Source organism: Colius striatus, chromosome 2 (assembly GCF_028858725.1).
Source record: "Colius striatus isolate bColStr4 chromosome 2, bColStr4.1.hap1, whole genome shotgun sequence".
NCBI classification, from domain to species: Eukaryota; Metazoa; Chordata; class Aves; order Coliiformes; family Coliidae; genus Colius; species Colius striatus.
Window position 1 is genome coordinate 103,530,363 of NC_084760.1, and position 17,239 is coordinate 103,547,601.

The 17,239-nt window shown below is 38.5% G+C and overlaps 1 protein-coding gene across 1 annotated transcript in view; it reads right to left on the reverse strand.

Annotated features, from left to right (window-relative positions):
• Positions 1 to 245: 245 nt before the first annotated feature.
• Positions 246 to 17,239, reverse strand: part of EPM2A (EPM2A glucan phosphatase, laforin) — a 46,300-nt gene continuing 29,306 nt past the window's right edge. The window contains exons 3-4 of the mRNA XM_061991655.1: positions 3,363 to 3,604; positions 246 to 2,004 (exon numbers count right to left, since the gene is read on the reverse strand). Coding sequence (XP_061847639.1) covers positions 1,724 to 2,004; positions 3,363 to 3,604 — 523 coding nt within the window. The 3' untranslated portion in view covers positions 246 to 1,723. The remainder of the gene's footprint in view (positions 2,005 to 3,362; positions 3,605 to 17,239) is intronic.

A 17,239-nucleotide genomic window follows, 5' to 3' on the forward strand; every position in this document is an offset into this window, starting at 1 on the left:
GCTCATTCCACCTCTATATAAAAATATCAGTCATGATCCCTTTTGCTACTCATGAAATCAGAACCAAAGACATATGGCAAAACAGGCTGCTGGAATTGTCATGATGTTTTTATTTTCTCATCCATTTTCTAAACCAGCAGCATCATTTCAAAAAGTCAGAAACAAATTCATGATCAAAACCACACATATAGAGTAACTTAAATAAACATTGTTTTCCTTTTAAAGATGATTGAAGTATAGGATAAAGAAAACATATTATTTTAGACATTCTCTATAAACAGTTAATATCTAATAGTTTCTCTATTAAGTATTCTGAAAATCAATATATATCAGCTAAATTACTCTGGCATCAACTGGATCTTTAGAGGAACAAGTTGCCTGGAAAAATGAGACTTCATTGAAGAATAAACCTAGAGTTATTAGGTTTCTTTATGTCTATGCACCCTTAATATTTTACTTCTTGGGACTGTTAGGATTCTTCCCTCCTCTCTCCTCTCCATTCTCTCTTGGATTTAACCTAGAGAAAATTGATTTTACTTGAGCAGGGCTGAAAACTGTTGGTGCCACTGCTTGGTTTAGCTAAGGGACTAAGCAGCACTGGGAAGCCTTGGGCATCATCCGTACAGTCAACATTAGCCTCCTGAGGCTAAGCTCCTGAGAAACCTTCCTCAGGGCTGCTCTTTGCTCCTATAGAGGAATGCATTCATTTCATTCACTCTTGACCTAGCCCAGCACTAGCTTCAATCAGCTAAATCTAGGATCTGTGAACACACACATATTGCTTGTGTGAGAAGAGACTTTTGATGTAGTGAAGGAATTAATTTATGTCAACAACACAGAAGCTCTGGTGTCAATTATGTGCTGAGGCTTATCATGCAGTTCCTCCTGTAGGTCCAATTTTAGTCCAGCCATTGTGGATTAGATTGACTTGTCAACTAAGGAGGCCAATGCACAGCACTGCATGGACCAGAAGAGCAAAACACAGCCTAGGATAATGTAATGAATTCTAGTTGTTCGCTGTAACAGAGTAAGACTGCAGCAACTGGAGCTGTTTCCTCTTTTCATGCCACATCTCAGCATAACCTGACTGCCCTAAAAGAATACAGCTGTAATTTAAAATTTTTAACATTAACTAGATAGTCCAGGAGAGCAGATTCTAGTTTGCTGCATTAGACATCAGATTTTTGTTTAAGAAATCGAGTTAAAAAATCAGTTTCATTTCTCATTAAAACCACTTGTCTACAAAATCACTAGAAAACACCTCAATAATATACCCTGCACCTAAAATAACTGAGCAGCTTTGATGATGATCAACTTCATCCTAACCTGAACCTTAATTCAGTCAATCTTTGTATGTTTTTCTGAGAATGCCTTCTCTTTCTTGTCACTAAAATATTTCCAACTTTATTTCACCTCACATCTTACTACCTTAAAACTTTAGTTCCTGTAGGCAAGCAGTTAAAAGAAAAATCTTCATTTCCCTTTGTAGAGTGTCTAGGCCTTATACTTGCAGAAAAAGGCTTGAAAACATGAAGCATGTCACCTTAAAGAAAGCAAATAAAAACCCCTCAAAGGCACTTTTTAAACAAAATTCTCATGACTCTTTTGACAAGTTTATAACCTGAAGAGGACAGTCTGACTCATGATTTCCTTGGGAAGGAATGATGTCCTTGGGGTTCAAATCTAGGGGTTCCTCTTCATCTTCCTTTCCTCTTCTGCTTTTCTACTCTTGTATTTTGCATGAGGAATGAAGACGTCCAAATTTTTGGTAGAAATCATCTTCAGCACGATTCAGAGCTTCCTCATCTATGTAGACAGCTGGTCTTCGGGAAGCCAAAAAGTACTGCACTTTCCTTAGGCTCCATCCCATCACATACTTTAGCCAGCCACTGACAGCAGCTGTAGACCTGCCAACGCCAGCATTGCAATGAACATAGACAGTGTGTCCGTTCTCCAATAGCCCATGCAAGAGGCAGACAGCTTGTGGCAACATCTGTATTCTTCCTAAGGTTAAAAACAAAGCATGTTCATTTGCACTTGAGAAAGCTAGGTTTATGGTTGAGATCATGCCTGTGCAGCTTGGTGAGCTCTAAATCATAACAACAAATCTGACATATTTTGGGGTTTGGGTTTTTTATTCTCAAACGACCTTCTATCCTAACTTTGGGGTTTTTGTGAAACACAGATTTAGATCACCCAAAATCTGTAAAATGCCCCAATTCTTATAAAAAAATATACCTTCTGATAAACACTAGATGTGTGTGGCATATTCGCCTTCACAGGGATTGGAGGTAGTAAATCACATCAAACAGCACATCTTACATAACATTAAAATCAGCGAGCCAAAAATGAAATGCTTTTTAGAACCAGAGGTTTTTGAAGCTACCTATGTACTGCTGCTTTCCAAAACATTGGAATAAAGGTCATTATGTAACAAATAAGTGAGGGAGGGAGAGGAGAAGAGTATTTTTGTGTACAAAACACTGTTATGATTTGTGTACTAAGTATACGGTTAGACAACACAGAACAGACTTTCTCTCTTCCAAAAGGTTGAATAAACTGTATTTTCTGACACTTTTCTCCCTGTTACCCTGGGAACTGAAGCTGCCAACATTAGAGCCTAACTTTTCCTCATGGCACAGATGAGCACTGACGTTAAGCCCTTTCAAATCCCTGTTTTAAGGTTTCCTGTCTTCCCTGATGTCCTATTACTGATATGACAGTTCAGCACCCTCTTCTGCTGGTAGGCTACTTACTTGAAAATAGGCACACTTTCTAATCTACTGGTTAGAAATAAGATTTTTAACTGAGCATTCCAATAGAGGAATTAATAATAATTTATGTTACAACATCAGGTGCTATGGGTATTCTAAATTAATTACAAATAATTACATAAATGACTCTATAGATATTCATCAGACTGGGATACTACAGTTAAACTATTTGTTGGGGGAAGGGAATAGCAGAGACAGATACACAGCACTGTCTCTCCATTTTTAACCAGAAAGAATGGCAAGCTGTCCTGCTGTGCAAGCTTGCAGTCTTCTACCTACACAGCATGTTTTTATTATACAGGCTGAACTCAAGTCAAAGCAAAAACAGGCAAGCAGTTACCAATGTCAGATGGCCTTAAACTCAAATGCACATATATTGCTAGACACAAAGTACTTTAGATGGCCTCTTTGTCTACAAGAAAACATGAATAATTTGTAAGAGACAACAGAGAAATTATACCTAGTGCGTTAGCTATATTTTATGCAAAATTTACACATAAAATAAAACCAAAACAGTCATGAAAGTGACAGATTAGCAGCTCAAAGGAGTTATGACTATTTATTTACGGCAAGTGGGCAGAGCGTTACCTTCGGTGCTCATGTCTGGGGTTGGCATCCAGACATAGGCCAGACCCTCCTCTTTATACAGTTTCATGAGGATCTCAGGGCTCATGGGTTCCGGGTAGCGGTTGCAGCCCCAGGAATTCTGAACAATGTCCCATTCGGTCTGGAAGTTCATCACAGCCGTAACACCCAGCTCGTGCTTCAGCTTGACGGTCACATGCTCCAGCTGTCGAGGGCAACTTCCCAGCCAGATGTTTGGCAAAATTCTAGCATTGAGAAAACATTGCAGTGGGATTGATTAACATATCTTAACAAGGAAACTGCCAAGTTCAGCAGTGTTCCAGCTCCAAACCTGCTTAGCATCATCACACGAACACTGCCAAGCGCAGCCTTTTCATGTCATGCAGTAAGCAGCTTATTTCCTTGCCAAGGAGCTGGTAATGTTTGATGCTGCGGATAAAGTTCCTAACCTACCACAAAGAGTCAGATGGTCTGAGAAAAAACTCAGAGCATAATTAGTAGCACAGGTCTCCAAGGCATCCATCATTAAGCTTGCAGTAGAAGCTTACTAACATCACAGATTAGAATAAGAAAACTGTAAGATTCATGCAATTTGCACAAAGAAAAAGAGACCTAAAAGATTCACATGGTCCAGATTTGAATTACTTTAGTAATAAATCAAACACACATAACTATTCCAGCTTTGTAGTTACCACTATAATGAGGAAAACAGACGGGGGAAAAAAAAAAGCCAAACAACTTAAACTATCCTTCTGTGAGGAAACTCAAAAATGAATGAGTAATTTTATTCCCATTTTTCTTTGATTTTGTGGAGTCTAGTGGGAACCAAATGCAGAATTACAATACATGTCTAGCTTCCCTCAAGGCCCAAAGAGCCAGAAATTTTGCAAGGAAACTTGAGAGATATGTGTAGGATGAATAAACATGCCTATTGATGGTACTTATCTAAATCAAACACCAAGACTTCCACAGTTTTCCCATTGTTAATTATCATAAAACTACTCTATGTCTCTACAGATTTTAGCATAAATATAAACTGAATATTAAGAGGATTGTGTTCAAATTAGGACTTTCAATTTGCACTGCAATTCACTGGTAGATGGTATCCACAATGCGTTATTTACACACAGAAATTATTAGTGATCTACTTTAACTCTTTTGGTTTGCTTAAACTTCTATTTTGAACAAGCAATACACAAACTACACAAAATAGTTAAAAAATAGTAAAACATACAGCTTTGCAAACATTATTAACTGAAAGAAAAATGAAGCCAATCTATAACAAAAGCTAGATCCTCAAAAATAAAATGTCAACCATGCATTTCTTACAATCTTTTCCATTTTTAAGCTCAGGGATGAAAAAGAAAAGTTTATTCAGGAGAAGTTACTCCTAGAAACAGTCCTTAAATCATCAGATACTTATTTCCATTCCACTGTCACAATAACAAGTGCTTACTAGCATTTAATTAAGACCTATAATTGACAATGATTAAATCCTGCTATGTTACTACTGAAAGACTGTCAAAAAGAAAAAATTAAATTCAGGAAACATTTACTGTTTCCTATATTTCAGCTGGATTCACAGGGAGTTACATAAACAAAGTCTTTGTCTTTAACAGCCCATTTCAGTGAGGCATCACACTTGATTTAGGTATACAGTAACTGAGTCCAATTTAGATAAATACATCACATAGCAAATATCATTTCAACGGTGTTTCAACAATGAGATCATTTGAAGAGATTTGACTTAGTCATTGTTTTACATCCAAGTTCTAGTCTAGATTCTGGTGAGACCATATCCTACTGCTATTAAAATCACAGAATCACAGAATGGTAGGGGTTGGAAGGGACCTCTAGGGATCATCTAGTCCGACCTCCCGTTGAAGCAGGTCCAACTCGATCAAGTCGCTCAGGAACACGTCTGGGAAGGTTTAGAAAACCTCCAGGGAAGGAGACTCCACACCCTCCCTGGGCAGCCTGTGCCAGGGCTCCCTCAACCTCACAGTAAAAAACATTTTCCTTATGTTTAAGTAGAACTTTTTATGTGCCTGTTGACCCTTGTTCTATCACTGGACACTACAGAAAAAAGTGCCACTCCATCCTCTTGACATACACTTTTTAAATACTTGTAAGTATTAATGAGGTCCCCGCTCAGTCTCCTCCTCTCCAGGCTGAACAGTCCCAGATCACGCAGCCTTTCTTCATAAGGAAGATGCTTCAGTCCCCTGATCACCTTGGTGGCCCTGCACTGGACTCTCTCCAGAAGTTCCCTGACCCTCTTGAGCTGAGGAGCCCAGAACTGAACACAGGACTCCAGATGAGGCCTCACCAGGACAGAGTGGGAGGAGAACCTCCCTTGACCTGCTGGCCACACTCTTCTTGATGCATCCCAGGATGCCATTGGCCTTCTTGGCCACGAGGGCACATTGCTGGCTCATGGTTAGTCTGCTGTCAACTAGCACTCCCAAGTTTCTCTCTCTCTGCAGAGCTGCTCTCCAGCAGGTCAACCCCCAGCCTGTACTGGTGCATGGGGTTGTTCCTTCCCAGATGCAGGACTCTGCACTTGTCCTTGTTGAACCTCATGAGGTTCCTCTCTGCCCAACTCTCCAGCCGGTCGAGATCCTGCTGAATGGCAGCACAGCCTTCTGGGGAATCAGCCAGTCCTCCCAGTTTGGTGTCATCAGCCAACTTGCTGAGGGTACACTCTGTCCCCTCATCCAGGTCGTTGATGATGATGTTGAACAAGACTGGCCCCAGAACTGATCCCTGTGGAACTCCACTGGCTACAGGCCTCCAACTCAATTCTGTGCCATTGACCACCACCCTCTGGGCTCTGTCATTCAGCCAGTTCTTGATCCACCTCACTGTCCACTCATCCAAGCCACACTGCTTGAACTTTCCTATGAGGATGTTATGGGAGATGGTGTTAAAAGCCTTGCTGAAGTCAAGGTAGATGACATCCACTGCTCTCCCCTCATCTAGCCAGCCAGCTATAATCTCAAGAAGGTTATCAGGTTGGTCAAGTAGGATTTCCTCTTGGTGAATCTGTGTTGAGTCCCTGTCAAATGGAAAATGAATTTGTTCCTAAGCAGCAAGCATGCTTTCACCTAAAATTTCAGAAATTAAGATTTATATCTTGAAGTCATTTCCTTTGTCACACTCCTGAACATTGCCTTTATAAAGCACAGAAGATATGGAAAGTAAGAAATTCTAAGACATAGGCTACAGCTTTCTTAAAATTACAAGTAATTCAGCTCCTATACTGAGAAATATCAATATTCAGTCAACAGCGGACTCCACAGCAACCTGATGGATGTGCAATAATGCACAGCTGTGTATTACCATTATGTTCAAGGCACAATCCCACACAGTAGTACAGGAAGGAATCTTCGCAAACTTGCCTCAAATCCAGCATAACCAGCTTGAGCATGCCACTGACCAGAGGGCTTAGCTAAGGTTCACTGCAAAAATTGCTTCACTACCCCACTTCTCAAATGTCAGCCCCACAGTAAACCCCATCCTAACTCGAAAGGGTTACTACTGTCAGTTCTCTCACATAGAAACCCACTGCAATTATTAAAGCATTTCAAGGAGATGAGTTAAAGTGCCCTAAGAATCATAGACAAATGGTTAGACATGAGCAATACCCATAAAACTCCACAGATGGAAAAGAAAAACAGCAACATTGCTAATATAGACTGCTGTAAGGTCTCCCCAGAGCTTTCCCCGGGATGAACCACCCCAACTCTCTCTATCTGTGTTCAGAGGAGAGGTGCTCCAGACCTCTGAGTATACCAAGATTTTCTTGCCTTTCCCTGTAATTAACCAAACTAGTTGTGGCATTCAGACAATGACCAAACCAACATAGTTAGGACAGCCAATTCTTGGGAATTATTTTTCTGATCGGGTCATAGAGTTTAGACTTTGAGAGGATCGAGATGTAATCTTGACCTTGGTCTTCAAACTCCTTATTAACCCAACTTTTAAATAACTCTTAAGTCTTGGTCTTTTTGGACAAGGCTTAATCACTTTTTTACCAGGAAAACAGTGCATGCAGAAAACAGTATTGCAGAGTAGTCCTACCAGTCAATTTATGTAAAAGTTCTGGGATACTCCTACTGCACAGTACCTGTATCTACATTTGGCTTTATTTGCATCATACCTTGACTGTCTTACATGAGAAGCAAACACTGAAATGGTCAATGCTCATGAAACAAATGGAGAGTTTAACAGCTATATTTTATATATTGATTTTTGATAGCCCTGCTGAGGGCTTAATTACTCTGAGGACCAGGGAAATTTGCATATTAATCAAAGCAAGAATGTGATAATTTCATTTTTACATCTCTTTCTTTGATAATATGACTTTTATCTCTCATTTTCCATTGGGGACTCTTCTTTAAGTTGCCATTGTACTTCAGTAGGGAGATAGATTTCAGCAAAAAGAGTATTTGGCACGAGAAAGAGAGCTCTTTTACTTTCTTCTCGTGACTGTTATGTAAATAGTCCTCTAAGCTCTCCAACAGCTCCAGCTCACATGGGGTTGTTTTCCAGCAGCAGATTAAGTGACCCCTACATGTAGTTTAAAATACATTGAGGGATTATGTGTGATCGATAAACCTATAATCTTTTTTGCCATTAACTCCTGTCATATTCCCCAAATACCTGAACAGGATGGTGTTCTAAGAAAAACCTATTAAGAATTAGGTTTTAATATAAAAATGTCACTTTGTCATTGTGCATGTTAACTCCCTGCATTACTAAGGATAGTAAACCCTTCTTAGTCCCAGAAGACACAGTCAATTCAGTCAGAGACAGTTTATCAATGAAGAAATAACCTAGAAAAACATCCAAAATATTCAGCTGACTTCTGAGATTAAGTCTCATGGATTGTCTAAAAGCCCTTTCTTTAAAGCTGTTTTTGGTAAAGTTACTTTCAGCCCACCCCATGCTTCACTTCTCCATTAGTAACATGACATCTACCTACCTTAGGTGAATATTTGGGGATTAAATGAATGACTGAATGTGAAAAAATTGAATTTGTGGTAACAAAGACTAAATGTTAGGCAGATGTCTTCTTAGTTTAATTGACTTACAGAGCTCAGAATGAAGGCTGAAGTGTTAAAAACTTGCCCTTTGACTTGAACTGAGAAAACTAATGATTTTTTTATTACCAGAGAATACATATGGAACACCCTGAAATCACTTGTACAGTTATTTTCCAGCTGTTGTCCCACTGAAATTATTTTTTAATGATGCATATATATATATTGCACTTGGTTGCTTCCCTCCAGGATCCTGCACAGCCTAGATTAAACTATAACTATTCACTATGAATGCATCTGAAACAACAAATGCATTCCATTTAATCAATGCATACACAAATAGCCTTCCCAACCTTAAGGAGAAAATGAGTCTGAGGTAATGAAAGATTAGCATTCCGATACTTTTATTTAATGGTGCAGACTGTAATTTTCATGCTAGAGGAAATGTTCCCATAGCATGATGCACTGTGCCTTTCAGTCTGAGACCTCCAGAAAAAACACTCCAGCAAATGTAGCTATAGGGATCTGATTCACAGGGAGGGTGACTTGCCCTAGGGGAAGGTATCAGGCCACTGCAGTGGGTGGTTAACTTTGCCTCCCTGACACAGACGTCTACACTGCTTGTTAAGCAGCTCCTCCTTTGTTATCAACTTTTATTATCAACTTTTGTTGATAATGCTTTAAGGCAAAAGGGTATCAAGCTCAAATTTCCTTAAAATGCTCAGCTGTAAATTGGGATGACTCAGGTGATGTTTCCAAATCTGTTCAGTCATGGGTATACGAGGAGCTGGCATCTTATGATTTACTGTTCTTACAGAAAAGGGTAGGAATCAAGTCTTTGGAGAACACACTTCACCATAACATCTATGAGGTACAATATTTCAGATCTTTTATGCCTATAGCTGCCAGCTTTAATCAAGTAAGGGGACTTTGCAAAACAAAGGAAAAATGCTCAAATTTTTCATTGGCTATTGGCAACAGAAGGATCCATCAACTACATCACTTGTTTATATCAGTAATATTTTTGACCAGGGTCCAGCATATTATTTTAAATGAAAAGTGATGCATTGATTCATCCTTCAGCACCAGGTCAAGAAGTAGTCTGATGTTAAACCTTGCAATTCACTTGAGTTGTCTGCACCAGTCTTCTTTAGATCCCACTAACCTAATCTGGTGACAGCAAGATGAGTACTAATATGTACATATAATGTGACAGACCACTTTAGCTGAAACAATAAACAAAATAATGATTAAATTAGCTTTGTCCCTCCTTAAGGCTTTTGCTTCTTAAAGGTGTGGCATGAAACTACAGCTACATGTAACTTGCAGCAAAATTTACTCTCAGAGGACCAACGTACATTATCCAGTTGACTTACTCCCAGCATTTTGTGATGTTTATATGCATATGGAGTTTTTTTTACTGATGTAGTGCTATTACCCTGACACCACTACAAACAATCAGTCCAAGAGGAATGTAGGCCTGAAGTCAGACAGAGACAGTTTTTGCAGCACTGGAGACTGCTTTCAATTACAGTGTACTCCTATTTCCTCCCCTAAAGGCACTGGAGTAGGAACTGGTTCAGAATATTTTTATAAGGTGGATTTTTAATGGAAAATTATGATCTGTCTGAACCAAAAGCTTGCACTGAAACTTTCTACTTCTAACCACATTTAAACTAGTTCTATGACCAAGTGTCTGATGAGAAATAAAGTGAGACAGATGGATGGCAGCAAAAAACTCCTACATTTCCTTCTTTCTCTCTCTCTCATTTGACACAAAAGAGATTTCCAAAAGTATTGCTTTGGGCATATTCAAAATGAGAACATAGGAAATCCTACCAGCCATAGCTGAGATGCTTTTTCATCTTTTTTCTACCCTCTGCCTTTTGACACAGCACATCACTTTAAATGGTGATATCACTAGATGATGATGACCCAGAACTATCATCCTGTATATGCTGCTGCTTTTGCCATTGGTATCCTTTTAGCAACACATAGCAGCTTACTCTTAGGTATATGTATGCCTTCCCCAAAGTACCAAATCAGACATCTTTCTTCTGGGCCTTCTTTGTTCTTTTCTCCTGACAGTGAAAATACTAAGAGTATTTGCTAGAAATGAGATGAAGTTCCTGTACCCTTATCAGAAGAATCTAGAAACATTGCTTAGATTGCTATCTAATGTCCTGAAATGCATCTACAGACAAAGATTTTCAAATGATAAAATTCTGTTCCCCAGTGGAAGACATGAATACTTTCAAATATTGCTTGAGATGTAGAAAGCACACTTGATGACTATCCTCACCTTCCTAAAGTCCAATATGAATAGCATAGTCACAGGTCCCAGTGATGTCTTCCTCATGGACACAGGGAACAGATTTCCACTCTGAAAAATCCTTTTGTCTATCTAAAAATTACTAACACACACCCACAAAGTCTTGTATTCTTCACAGACACAGAATCACAGAATGGTCAGTGTTGGAAGGGACCTCTAAAGATCATCTAGTTTAACCTCCCTGCTAAAGCAGGTCCATCTAGATCAGGTCACACAGGAACACGTCCAGGCAGGTTTTGGAAATCCCCAGAGGAAAAGACTCCACACCCTCCGTGGGCAGCCTGTGCCAGGGCTCCCTCACACTCACAGGAAATAAGTTTTTCCTTAAGTGGAACTTTTTGTGTTCCAGCTTTTGGCCATTACCCATAGTTCCCTAAGACACACATACTTGCTTGTCATATATTTGAAACATCTGATGATTCTTGTTTGTCTTTGGACTCCACAGCTGGTTAACATCTTTCTTAAGATGTTATGCCCAGTAGTGGAAAGAGGTCTGAGAAGAATTGAAGATTAGTTACTTCTTGTGCCTCAAAGGCTATATTCCTTTTCATAGTCCCCTGACTGTACTTTTACAGTGCTGACTCTGTTGACCTATATTCAACATGGAATGCTGTTTTCAAGTTAAGATCTCTCACTAGAGACAAGCCTACTCAAGAAGAGAGTAAAATCTGCCTCAAATAGAATTATTTAAGATCTTATTAGTTACAACTGCTAGTGGTATCAAATAAAACTAAATGAATAATCAGCAAAGGAGCAGATGAGATTCACAGTTGATGAATGCATCTCAGTAACATGTCTCAGAATAAATAATGTCAGCCACTAACATACATCACTGAGTTTTAAGATAACTATGATCAGTTAGAAAGGCAAACAGCACATGTCTGCAGTGATGCTTGGTGAAAGTGCTGTTGTATAGATAGGTCAAAGTGGTAATATTAGCCTGTACAAAGTGAACTGAAAACAACAGGAAAGGTATAGGAACCTTTTAAAAATCAATATTTGCATTCTGTGCACTCAAACTTTGAGCTATTAGCTATTTCATTGTATCAAAAAAGATAGAGAAAAAAAATACTCAAGATACTATAGATATCAGTTATTCCTTATGAAAATACTTTCACATGAGGGCAGACTAGGAAGTCAACATATTTGAAGGAATTGGATGGGTGTGTAAAGAAACATGGGAGGGGCAAATCAATTGGCTCTATCTACATAAAAGAGGGAAACTATCTCAACTTCCATATAGTTTCACCTATAAAACAACTAGCAAGAGATGAGGAAAATGGCAGATTTTCATTTTTTTTTCCTCCTGCACCTTCCTCCAAAATACTGACAACGTAGGCAGATAACAAAACAGAAGAGTCTCTGGTTTAGTCTTGCACAAGAATTCTGGTTTCATTACATTTTCTTTCAATAAAAGACAGAGACATCTCTCAGCAAAATGCCTTCTAACCAGTGAAATTATAATGCAGAACTAAGAGGCTATGACACTGACATTTCATTGCACAGGGTATATGGGTAAATGGCTGTAGTCTTAGTCTCTTCTCCTGCTGACTTGCTGATAAAGTCTCCTTGCAGAAGACAAGCTGATCAGGCTTTGTGATAAGAGGCTTGACTTAAGTAGGATTGACTGAACACAGTCTGATGCACTCAATTGCCCAGCACGCAGACAAGCACCACTGGCCAGAGCAGGAGAGCAAGGTTTGATGATACTATGGTCTAACTCATAGCACGCCAAGATCTAATAGCTAGGCTTAATAAGATCACTCTTATCAATATAGATGGAATAAATGGCTCTAACCTTAGAAGAAGTCATCAGAGAAAAGCACTGATTAATGATAAATCTATATCCTACTGCAACGACACAGCTGCAGACCTTGGGAAAACTACTTGCATTTTTAACAAAAAATTGCTTTTACCTAAATGCCAAAGGTAGAAGGAGCACGAGTCACTGCTTATAAATTTGTTCTGGTTTACCACTGAAAGTGTGCAGTTTATTAGGAAGTTAAGTAATCTACCTCAGGGTTTTCAATGAGAAGAATTAAATAGACTACAATATAGTTACAAGGTGGGTTTTTTTTTTTTTCTTCGTCTTATTTGGCACTGTGATGAAAAGTAATTAAGCTCTGGCAAATTTTCTTCTTAGATGTAATTTGAACTACTTATCTAGCCTCTCACTTGGGAGCAGACTTGGCAACTAAAAAGAAACACCTGCTTTTATCACTTTAGGACAACACTTTGTCAGCTTAGCAATATGCAAAGTTTCTCAAGCCCTTGAATGCTGTTATGCTTAATAGCATCTTATTTATTCCATGTTCATAAATTTATGCATGAATATGACATCAAACTACCTCATTTGCTGATATGCAGAGCAAATAAGCCATAAAAATTTCACCTCAAGCTGACAATGTGCAAAAAGGAAAACAGGTAAGAATCACATCAAACTGATAGCTGAAATACAAGGCTACCCACACATTCAGCTACAAAGCAGTTCCATCAGTGCAGTGCCCTCAGGTTCTGCTGTCCTAGGAGATTTCCATAGCATTAGCTTGATGGTACAAGATGGCTTAGTTATCCCCTCTTCATCCACAAATCTGCATTTGCAGCAGCTGGTACAGTGCATTCATCAGGTTATGAGAAAAGGAGCAGTCATGCAAATGCCCAAGAACAGCATAGCTCTCCTCACATATAAATTTCAGGCAGACTCTGATTCTGGCAAGGCCAGTAGGCTATGTCTGCTTTATGGATTGTCCGAGCTTTAAATGCACTAGGGATACACTATAAGAAGGATTCACGTAAGTGGAATTAAAGTCCATCACATAAGAGAAGTTTAGTCTAGGTGGGTCCACAAACCTTACATAGCAGCCTCAAACAGTCCCTTACAAGGACCATAAGAGCTTTATTAGAAGAAACTGGCAAAAACATCTCACAAAGACAGCTGCAGAGATCAAGGGCGTTTCTAACATACTATACCCTGCCACAGCAGGGAGTGTATTTGATGAAAACACCCAGTCAACTGTGAAACCACATCCCACACTGCAAAAACAACAATAATACTTTGATAAATAAGCAGGAGCACTATGCTTGAGAATCACAAAACAACCTTTCTATTGTATTTAGCACTGGGAGACCATCACCAGGAGGAATGAGAAGAAGAGAAAAACCTGGAGAGTCCAGCAGAGAGTACCAGAAAAAACAAAGTACCAGAAGATGAGATTTCAGAGAAAAGGCTGTAAGAACCAAAGATTAGTTTAAAAATGAAAATATTGAGATGTTGCAGCCTCTATCACTCTGGGATTCTATGGAAAAAAAAAAAAGATAGGAGTTTCCAAGCATATGAAAGATGGCTATAAGGGGACAGGATTCTAATTTGTCCTCCAAGTCTGCTGTGAAGAGGACAAGAAGAAATGAACTTAAATTGCACTCGGAAGACTTAAATTGAGATTAGGAAAGCTTTTTAATGGTATGAATAGTGAGGCAATAGTGAGGTAATTGAATGGAAGAGTAACAGGGCTGTATAGTCTCATCGCTGAGATAAGACCATATTTAAGATCAGGTTGGATAAACCTGGAATGATTTAAATGTAATTGAGACTAAGTTAGAGCAAGGAAATGGATTGGATGCTTTTTGAAGTCTCTTTGAACCTATGATCTATGATACTATAATCATAAACTTTAATTTCCATCTCTGGGATCACTACCTACATCAATTTATCAAGCTCCATCTTGAAATAATTTAGGTTCCTTGTCCTCCCTATCCTATTTGAAAGGTCATGCCAGAATTCAGACATTATTCCTTTGATGTCAGAAACACTGTTATAATTTACATTCTAAATTCATTCAGAAGCAATTAATATCCATTTGATCTTAATGTAGGTTAAATTTCAATAGTTTTTCTTCCTCCTTTGTACTAATTCCTGAATGTCTTTTACAAATAGTAATAGATCCTCTTTCTCAGTCTTCATTTAGCTATGCTGTCTACCTCAGACACTAAAACTAGTCAAGCTGTAGTAGCATAACTTCTTGCAAGCCAATTTATTTCACTCCAACTCCAGTGTCTTAAAAGCTGCATAGCATTCAGAAAGCGGTCTCATTCATTCCAAGTTGGCTCAACCGTCTGCTTTCACTGTGGTTTGTGATGAAGGAATAGATTATGTCAGAGAACTCCTGACAAAAAACCAAGTAAGACTGTTACAGGATTTTGTATTTTAGAACCCATTGGTTTACAAAATCAAATTTGCTATTCCCATTCCTCCCATGATGCAAAGAGGATGTAAACAAGAAACATTTCTGATTCTTTCTGTGAGGTATCTTCTGACCACAAAGTTTCCATGAAGAAGGTAACACAAAAGAGGCAGTGTATCCCTACTAAGGATTGCACCAGTACCTCAAAGGTCAATTACTGACAGAGGAAATAAACCAGCCTGAAACAGATGGTCTCTTCCACACCATGAGTAGACACGTTACAGACCTTTTCCCTCTTGAGAAATGGAAGTGCAAAAGAGATTGTAAACCATCTTAGTTCTTCTGAAATAATAACAGATCAAATTTATCTAATTTTGTTTGTAGGATAAGTATGCATGCTCCAATAAATTCAATGGAATTGCTCTTATTAAGCTTGCAGTACATTTGAACAGTGGAAAAAAAACACTATAAACTCTCTTCTCATTTACCTCACTCCATTAAAAAGCTGAAAACCACTTAATTTATATCTTATACATTTTTTATAATCTACTTTATTTCTGTGCTAGATATGATCTAACATAACCTGGCCACACAAGACTTCATGCATGTGGACAAAACTAAATTGTGGAAGATAAATGTCATTCTCCCTGTATTCCAAATGAATATTTCACTATGCATTTCTATTGTGAAGACAAGAAAGTAACCATTTATAAACACAACAATGCCTTTTAGGAAAGAGTGTCCAGATCTAGCCTTACAGGACTCAGACTTTATTTTCAAACCCACATGCAAAGTTTCTACTGATGGCTAAGGAGCACACTGCAGGCAGCACAAAGCAGGGTTTGCCTTTGTAGGGAATGACTCTTCTCATATTTTCATTTGTATAAACATTGTCTGAAGCAAACAATGTGCCAGTTACACAAATACAGCCTGAGAAGAGAATCAGGTTCCAAGGCTTGTACTGAACAACCGGAAAAGACTCCTCTGTTGGCTTGTGAGGATTAATACTTAAATGCTCCAATTATAGAACCTTGTCTCATGCAATCATGGTTGCCAATGGTTACTTCCTACATATGTCTCCGTTAGGTTGCCAATATTCCCATTTGTTTTGAATTAGAACAAATATTCGGAAACACAAGAACAACAGACTGCTAAACTAAGCCAGATCATAATGAGCCATGAATCTCTTGGCATTAGGAATGAGAATTTCTAACATTAATGTTCAGTAATTGGAATGATGCCACTGCTGGCACCTTTCAGTTAGGGCATCTTAACAAAATTGACTTAAACTGCTACAGGTTAATTTAGTGCACAAGAAGTTTCAGGAATCATTGGTAGAAGTATTTTTTGTTTTCTTTCAGAGTTTACTTGCTGACAGCTTCTTAGGAATCTAGCCTGAGAAAACAACAAAAGATAAATCCACTTCTCAAAATGAAACATTTGATATCCAATGGAAATGCTTTCCAATGGTTCAGAGAGAACCACATATTCATAAAAATTACCTAATTGCAAAGCACAGTTTATTGCAAGGTGGCCTTGTGATCCACATGGCAGCATATGCACACATACAAAATGCTGGAATCCTCTCAGAACTGCAACATTCAAAGAAGCACATCTACCCCTTGCAGTACCATCCAAGTGCAACAGTCTTGATGGGCTCTGTATTAGTGTCCATTCCAGTTAAGATATTTATCCAGAATTTCTAAATTCACATTAGTTCATTTACATCAATTTTAAGCTAGTGGGCAACATCTTAGAAATATTGAGAAAAAACAAATCAATGCACCACCACAGTCAGCTACATATCTGCAATAACGTGTTCTCACAACAAAGTCAAATCAAAGGGACAAAAGCTACATAGTATACCATAATAAAATTGTCAGAAAACTTCATTTTAGCTAACATACCTGGTTGTTAGATTACAAATACAAAGTTAATAAAAATGGTGGATGAGTTGCCAGCCTCAAAGGTTGAGGCTGAGACTGTAACGGAACTGCTGAGAGGCCCCAAGTTTTCTTAACACAAAACTGCAAAGTATAGTCGGATCTCTTGAAGCCTTGGATGTCAAAAAGGAAAAACAAAACCCATTTGTCTTAGATTTTATGAATAAGTAATGCTGCAGGTTTTATTGGAGCCCCAAAAGGGACAGAAATTACCAATAGGTATCTATTTTTTTAAACTGCCCTTTTTTTTCAGATTTCCTTCTCCTGCTAGCAATATCATTTCACTTGCTTGGACATTGAAATTGTTGGTGTTTAAACATATGTATTAAAGTGATCTCCTGTTACTAAAGTTTATGTAAATGTGTTTACATTCTCGGCT